The following is a 7,848-nucleotide window of genomic DNA, read 5'->3' as shown; positions in this document are numbered from 1 at the left end:
ACCAGTACCTCACCATTTACTCCAGTGTCCCCCAATACCACTAACTGGTGCCTCCCTCTGATCTCACAGCCCCCCAGTCCAGACCAGTGCCCCCCAGTACCACTAACTGGTGCCTCCCCCCAGTCTCACAGCCCTCCCCTTCTCCTCCTCCCACCCCTCCATTCCTGCCAGCCTCTCACCCTATTTAGCCCCCCCGGAACCTTTTTTCCCCAGAACGTTTGTTCCCCGCCTCAGACTTACCCTTGCATCCGCCTCCCCCGGAACCTTTCTTCCCCGGGCACGGTTGTTCGCCGGCGCGGTTTCCCCGGCGGAGCGGCGATGGCGGCGCTGAGCGCGGGCCCTGCAGCCGCGGCCCCGGGCGCCGCTCCCTTCGGCAACTTCCCCAACTACGCCCGGTTCCACCCGCCCGAGGAGCGGCTGAAGCTGCTGCCCCCGGGGCTCCTGCCCGGCCTGCTGCCCGCCCACCGGCCGCGGCTGGCGCTCGACGTGGGCTGCAACTCGGGGGTAAGGGGAGAAGGCTGGGGGGGGGGGGGTACTGGGGGGAATAAGGAGGCACTGGTGTGGACTGGGAGGGAGCTATGAGGCTGGGGGGACACTGGTCTGGACTGGGAGGGAGCTATGAGGCTGGGGAGGCACTGGTGTGGACTGGGAGGGGGCTGTGAGGCTGGGGAGGCACTGGTGCGGACAGGGAGGGGGCTGTGAGGGTCACTGGTGTGGACTGGGGGGATTGTGGGGCTGGGGAGGCACTGATGTGGACTGGGAGGGAGCTGTGAGACTGGAGAGGCAGTGGCGTGGACTGGGAGGGGGCTGTGATACTGGGGAGGCACTGGTGTGGACTGGGAGGGGGCTGTGAGACTGGAGAGGCACTGGTGTGGACTGGGAGGGGGCTGTGAGGCTGGGCAGGCACTGGTGTGGACTGGGAGGGGGCTGTGAGGCTGGGCAGGCACTGGTGTGGACTGGGAGGAGGCTGTGAGGCTGGGGAGGCACTGGTGTGGACTGGGAGGGGGCTGTGAGGCTGAGCAGGCACTGGTGTGGACTGGGAGGGGGCTGTGAGGCTGGGGAGGCACTGGTGTGGACTGGGAGGGGGCTGTGAGGCTGGGCAGGCACTGGTGTGGACTGGGAGGGAGCTGTGAGGCTGGGGGGGCACTGGTGTGGACTGGGAGGGAGCTGTGAGGCTGGGGGGGCACTGGTGTGGACTGGGAGGGGGCTGTGAGGCTGGGGGGGCACTGGTGTGGACTGGGAGGGGGCTGTGAGACTGGAGAGGCACTGGTGTGGACTGGGAGGGGGCTGTGAGGCTGGGGGGGCACTGGTGTGGACTGGGAGGGGGCTGTGAGGCTGGGGGGGCACTGGTGTGGACTGGGAGGGGGCTGTGAGGCTGGGGGGGCACTGGTGTGGACTGGGAGGGGGCTGTGAGACTGGGGGGGCACTGGTGTGGACTGGGAGGGGGCTGTGAGGCTGGGGGGGCACTGGTGTGGACTGGGAGGGGGCTGTGAGGCTGAGCAGGCACTGGTGTGGACTGGGAGGGGGCTGTGAGGCTGGAGAGGCACTGGTGTGGACTGGGAGCGGGCTGTGAGACTGGGCAGGCACTGGTGTGGACTGGGAGGGGGCTGTGAGGCTGAGCAGGCACTGGTGTGGACTGGGGTGGGGGGTGCTGTGAGGCTGGGGAGGCACCAGTTAGTGGTACTGGGGTAATTGGGGTGAACGGGGAGGCACTGTTCTGGACTGGGGGAGCTGTGAGACTGAGGGAGGCACTGGTATGGACTGGACGGGGGGTGTGTGATACTGGGTCAGGCACTGGTGTAGACTGGGGAGGCTGTGGGACTTGGCCGGGGGGGGCACCAGTTAGTGATACTGGGGGCACTGGGGTGAATGGTAGGAACTGGTCTGGAGTGGGGAGGCACTGGTCTGAGCTGGATGGTTTATGAGACTGCGGGGAAGCAACAATTAATGGTATTGGGAGGCACTGGTCTGGACTGGAAGGGCTATCGAGGCTGGGGGGAAGCACCAGTTAGTGGTATTGGGGGGCACTGGGGTGGATGGGGAGGCTGTGAGACTCGGGAGGGCAACTAGGAAGGCTGGGGGAGGCATTCCCGTGGGATACTGGGGAGGGATGGGGCAGACTGGGAAGACCTTGGTGGGGGGGCACTGGGGAAGGCTGGGAGGAGCATGGAGCTGGGGAGGAACGGACCAGTCTGGAGCTGGGAGCGGGGGTCACAGCCTGGGATTGAGTTTGAGCCTGTAGGAAAGGCATGGTGGGAAAGCAAAGAGCGATGAGGTCTCCCCTCAGCCTTCTCTCCTCCAGCCCCAAACCCCCTCCAGGTCCCTCAGCCGTTCTTCATAATCCTTCTCCTCACTGGGGGTGGGCACCGTGTGTCCTGAGCCCCAGGGAGCTGCTGGGGGGCTTCCTGAGGAGCAGGGAAACCAGGTGAACCTGGAGCTGAGCACCATCATTTGTTGTGTATTGCGTAGTGTCACTTCATTTATCCACGAGACAGAACCCGAAACCAAAATCCTGATCTCTTGCTCTTGAAGATCGCGTGATGAGTCTCAGAATTTCCCACTTTGAAGGTTCCTTCTCTTTCTTTGCCCGGTTCTCCTTTCTTCTCATGGAGTTTCCTCAGTGCGCAGCTTTGCTGTGTTGTAATTCCAAAGTCTCTGCACATCTCTGGGGCAATGTTTAATTTCACTGTATTTAAGGGTTTTTTTAGGCGTCAACTATTGCTGGATTAACTTAGAAATAATTATTCATTCAGGATGGAATTGCAGTCTGGCTGAGGACAAGAGCGCTGCTGTTCCCATGGCTCCTCTTCCCCCAGTTCTTGCTAGGAGGATTGAAATTCCACCTGAAGTCTTACCTGAAGGACAATTCCAGATTGTATTTTAGGTGAACTTGTTCGACAGGGCAAGTGAAAGCGTTCCCAGCCCTGTTCTGTAGTGAGGCAGAGCCTTTTGCCACCAGAGGACACTCTCTACATGCTCAGTGCTCCTTGCTGATGTCATTCAGGAGCTTCATCCCATCTCCTTTAATGAAAGATTCATACGCTTTCTGCTTCGTGATGCGCTGTGAGAGGGAATCAGACGGAGAGCTTCGTGTTACCTGTCGTACGCCGCCGTCTGATGGTCTTTTACTGGAGCAGAAGCAGCAGGAATGTGTAACGATTCATGTTATGGAATCGTGGAATGGTTTGGATTGCAAGGGACCTCAGAGCCCATCGAGTCCCACCCCAGCCATGGGCAGGGACACCTCCCACTGCATCAGGGGCTCCAAGCGCCATCCAACCTGGCCTTGAACCCCTCCAGGGATGGGGCAGCCACCACTGCTCTGGGCAACGTGTTCCAGGGCCTCCCCACCCTCACAAGAAAACCTTTCTTCCTAAGATCTCATCTCAGTCTCCCCTTTTTCAGCTCAAAATCATTCCCCATCATCCTCTCCCTGCCTCTCCCTGATCCAGAGCCTCTCCCCAGCTTTTCTGGAGCCCCTTTTCATACTGGAAGCTGCTCTAAGGTCTTCCTGGAGCCTTCTCCAGGCTCAACAACCCCAACTCTCCCAGCCTGTCCTCATACAGGAGGATCTCCAGCCCTTGGATCATCTCATTATCATCATTATAAACAGCTCTGAGTGTCCTTGGGGAGCTCAAAGGCTCAACTAGTGAAACGAGTGAAGCCTTGATCCTCATGCTGATGGGGATCTCCAGCACGATTCCTGTTATAGACCTCGTCTTTCTCCTTGTTTTTGTAGCAGAACCTCAAACGTGGGGCAATACAGGTTCCAATCTCTGCTTGGCTTGCTGGTCATCAGGGCTGCTCTGATGTTTTTTGCCTCAGAAGGGGGGATTGCTGGTGGGCTTACGGTTCCGAGCTCCATCGAGGCGAGCACCCTATTGTTTTCCTCTCCGCAGGAGCTAAGTGTGGCTCTGTACAGGCATCTCCTTGGCCTTCAGGAGAGCGAGGGCAGGCCGGAGCAGCCCACAGCTGGGACGGATCTGAACCTTCTGTGCTGTGACATCGATCCGGTGTTGATCGAGAGGGCTCGGCAGTGCAGCCCCTTCCCTTCCTCTATCTCCTTTGCCCACCTGGACATCATGGACTCCAGCTCCAGAGAGCCGTTCCTCAGCTCCTACCTGGGCCGTTTCGGCCGCTCCACCTTTGACATCGGTTTTTGCATGTCTGTGACCATGTGGATCCACCTGAATCACGGCGACGGAGGCCTGAGGGACTTCCTCTCCTTCCTGGCCTCTCTGTGCGAGTACCTGCTGGTTGAGCCGCAGCCGTGGAAATGCTACCGGGCAGCCGCGCGCCGCCTGCGCAAGCTGGGCAGGAATGACTTCGATCACTTCCGCTCTCTCGCTATCAGGGGGGACATGGTGGAAAAGGTAACCCAGATCTTAACGAACGACTGCGCCATGGAGCTGGTGTGCTGCTTCGGGAGCACCAGCTGGGACAGAAGTCTCCTGCTTTTTAAATCAAACGGCTCAAATCCCGAGGGCGGAGAACCTTCGGAACAGGAACGGTGACTGATAAATGCCTTCTCGTGGATTCATAGGCAAGGAGGTGCTTGCTGTTTACAGAGGCAGATCTAGGAATTCCTAAATCCCTGGTGGGACCAGAGCTTGACCTCCTGGGGGAATGTGAGGCCAGTAATGTCTGTGTGAAGTCATTTTTCTTTGCACCTATAGAATCGAATGGCAATTTTAATGAGCCTTGGGGATTCCGAGGTTGCGATTCCTGGAAAGTTCTCCTGACATGGAAGTTGCTCCATATGTGCTTTTTATTTGTACTGGGAATATTCCCTGGCAGAAGAGAGAATGTGCCCTTGTTGTCCCTGGAATGAGTCCAAGGGGACATTTCTGTTGGCCTGTTTGTTCTGCTTCTTGTCGTGTTTGCTGTGTGAAATGCTCTTGGAAAACGCAAAACCTGGTTTATCAGCAATGAACAAATGAGTTGGGTTGTGTCAGAGGATGTCTGGTTAACAGGGTGTCCGAAGAGGTGGTGATTCCCCATCCCTGGAAACATTCCAGGTCTGGCTGGGCAGGGCTCAGAGAATCGTTAAGGTGGGAAAAGACCTCGAAGATCAACTCCAGCTGTCAGCCCAACCCCATTGTGTTGACTAAACCCAGTCCCAAAGTGGCCATGGCCACACATTTTTTGAACCCCTCCAGGGATGGGGACTCCACCACCGCCCCGGGCAGCCTCTGTCAGCAAAGGAATTTTTCTCACTATCTAATCTAACCCTCCCCTGGCACAACCTGAGGGTGTTTCCTCCCGTTCTGTCACTCGTCACCTGGGAGCTGAGACCATCACCCTCCAGCCTCCTTTCCAGCAGCTTTGGAGAGCAACAAAGTCTCCCTTGAGCCTCTTCCAGACCAAACAGCCCCAGGTGCCTCGATTGTTCCCCGAACCCCTGAGCTCCAGCCCCTTCCCCAGCTCCGTTCCCTTCTCCAGACGCGCTCCGGTGTCTTTCTTGGAGAGAGGGGCCCAAAACTTGAGCGCAGGATTTGAGGGGCAGCCTCACCAGTGCCGAGTGGCCAATCCTTCCCTGCTGCTGCTGGCCAATCCAAGCCAGGATGCTGGTGGCCTCCGTGGCCACCTGGGCTGCTGCTGGCTCATGGTCAGCTACTGTCGACCAACACTCCCGATCAAGTTGAAGCTGTCCCAGCCCGTGGCAGGGGGTTGGACTGGATGGGCTTTAACGATCCCTTCCACCCCAAACCGTGTTGTGGTTCCCTCGTGGTGGTCAGGCTGATCCACGCCCCTTTGGTGGTGGATCTGGCCAGGATGGTGCTGTGGAGGCTGGTGGTGGGTGATCATTCTGTAACGCGAGGGATTTCAGTGGCAGGGCAGGTACTCGGCTCGGTCTGGAACAGAGTGAGGACTTTTTGTTATATTATCCTTGAAATAAAATTAACTTTATTGTGAATACCCTGTTGAGTTTTTAATCTTGTCATGTTTTCAACACCTTGGCGTTCGCAGGTTTATAATTTCATTGTATTTACAGGCTCAAGAAAGATCTGATGAGCTTGAAGCTGTGTTTGGCTGAGGATAAAATGCCACAGCTTTCACTGGGTTGGTCTTTTTTGTTTCAGTAAAATCATGGAAGAAAGAGAACTTACATAAAATGTCTTATTTTAATTTCATTTTTCTTGTTTTCATTTCCCTTCCAGCCATGGTTCGTACACAGTGGTTCTGTTAGCTCTGAGGGTAACCAGGAGTAACACTTCTGCAGTGTCTGAAAAGATTAAAACCCTCACCTGAGTGGACTGTGATGCACAAATAGATAAATTGTAGAATCCTGGTATGGTTTGGCTTGGAAGGGACCTCAAAACCCATCTGGTTCCAACCCCCTACATGGGCAGGGACACCTCCTGCTGGATCAGGGGCTCCAAGCCCCATCCAACCTGGTCTTGAAGTCCTCCAAGGATGGGACAGCCACCAATTCTCTGGGAAACCTGGGCCTCCCCACCCTCCCAGGAAAACATTCCTTCCTACGATCTCACCTCAATCTCCCCTCTTTCAGTCGAAAACCCATCACCCCTCATCCTATCCCTGTACTCATAACGGATTTACAAATTTCTAGGTTCCACCTCATCCACACCGTGAAGTAAGCGAGAAGCGCAGGAACGTGCCCTGAACATCGTTTCCTGAGAGCTCAGAGTGAGAGAAGGACGGGAGAGGACGTCGCCTCCAGGAGGTGCTCGTGTCAAGCAGTTCTGGGTCCCAGGTGAGCCTGTGTGCAGGGCTGACTGAATCTTTAATGATCTCTTATCTCATGCCCTTATTAGGTCTTCCTTGTTCTTTACTCGTGCAGTGGTAGTAGAGAAGGGACTGAAAAAGAAAGCTTTGATGTCGTCTGCAGTGAGTTCAGATGGAAAAGTGAAGCGTGTGAGTGTTCTGGCTGGCCGGCCACAGCCCTCTGGGTGAAAAGCTGCTGGGATCCATAGATTGATTTGTGGAGAAAGGTCTAGTTCAGCCTGAAGAAGAGAAGGGTTGAGGGAGATCTTTGAGCAGCTTCCAGGACTGAAAGGGGCTCCAGGGAAGCTGGGGGAGGGACTCTTGATCAGGGAGGGCATGGAGAGGAGGGGGAACAGTTTTGAGCTGAAAGAGGGAAGATTGGGATGGGATCTGAGGATGAAATGTTCTCCTTTGAGGGTGGGGAGGCCCTGATCCAGGTTGCCCGGAGCAGTGGTGGCTGCCCCATCCTTGGAGGTGTTCAAGGCCACGTTGGATGGGGCTTGGAGACCCTGATCCAGTGGGAGGTGTCCCTGGTTGGAACTGGATGGGCTTTGAGGTCTCTTCCAACCCAACCGTTCCAGGATTCTATGAAAGAAAATGTCTGTGTGTCCATGTGTTTAAAAGGACTGGATAAAGTCACAGGAGGGCTTTGAGGCTTTTCACATAAATGTATCTTCAAAGTGTTCTGCTACACTGGAAATATTTAGGACTCCCACTAGGAGTCCCGGCCCTCTCAGCTGCAGACAAACCTTCCCTCGTGGTGGTGGTTGCTAAAATTTTCTTAAAGGAGACTTTTAACCCTGTGCTGTTTTTCCTTTCCCTGTGGGAGTGAAGGGGGAACCGCTTTGTCCTTTATTTTCTTGTGGGTTCACCCAAGTGCCTGATCTCTCTTGCAGCTTTTTTCTATAAAACACTTATCACTTTGCTAATTAAGCTCCTCGTCTGACAATCCTCATCAGGCAGTGCCCAGCCTCCTTCTCTGTTGTGTCGAGCTGCTCTTCCCCAGGCTGTGCGGCTGGTGGCACTGGAGCATCGTGCAGCTCGCGGCCTTGGGATGTTTCTCTTGCCTTGTGTCAATATTAGTTGCTGTTTCCTTTGAACTTTGAAATATTTATAAAA

The 7,848-nt window shown here is 55.9% G+C and overlaps 1 protein-coding gene across 1 annotated transcript; it reads left to right on the top strand.

Annotated features, from left to right (window-relative positions):
• Positions 1-313: 313 nt before the first annotated feature.
• On the top strand, positions 314-5,917 carry BCDIN3D (BCDIN3 domain containing RNA methyltransferase). The gene is made up of 2 exons (XM_069879021.1): positions 314-504; positions 3,900-5,917. Exons 1-2 carry the CDS (start codon positions 319-321, stop codon positions 4,512-4,514), a joined length of 801 nt encoding a protein of 266 aa, XP_069735122.1. The 5' UTR covers positions 314-318; the 3' UTR covers positions 4,515-5,917.
• The last annotated feature ends 1,931 nt before the right edge of the window (positions 5,918-7,848 follow it).

The sequence above is a fragment of the Phaenicophaeus curvirostris genome, chromosome 30, assembly GCF_032191515.1.
Source record: "Phaenicophaeus curvirostris isolate KB17595 chromosome 30, BPBGC_Pcur_1.0, whole genome shotgun sequence".
Taxonomy (NCBI): Eukaryota; Metazoa; Chordata; class Aves; order Cuculiformes; family Cuculidae; genus Phaenicophaeus; species Phaenicophaeus curvirostris.
This window is presented reverse-complemented; position numbering and strand designations above follow the sequence as displayed.

Bases quoted from the DNA above. Each gene is read 5' to 3' on its own strand.
- BCDIN3D (XM_069879021.1), top strand. From the start codon at position 319: ATGGCGGCGCTGAGCGCGGGCCCTGCAGCCGCGGCCCCGGGCGCCGCT. The intron at 505-3,899 runs GTAAGGGGAGAA...TCCTCTCCGCAG, and splicing joins ACGTGGGCTGCAACTCGGGG to GAGCTAAGTGTGGCTCTGTA.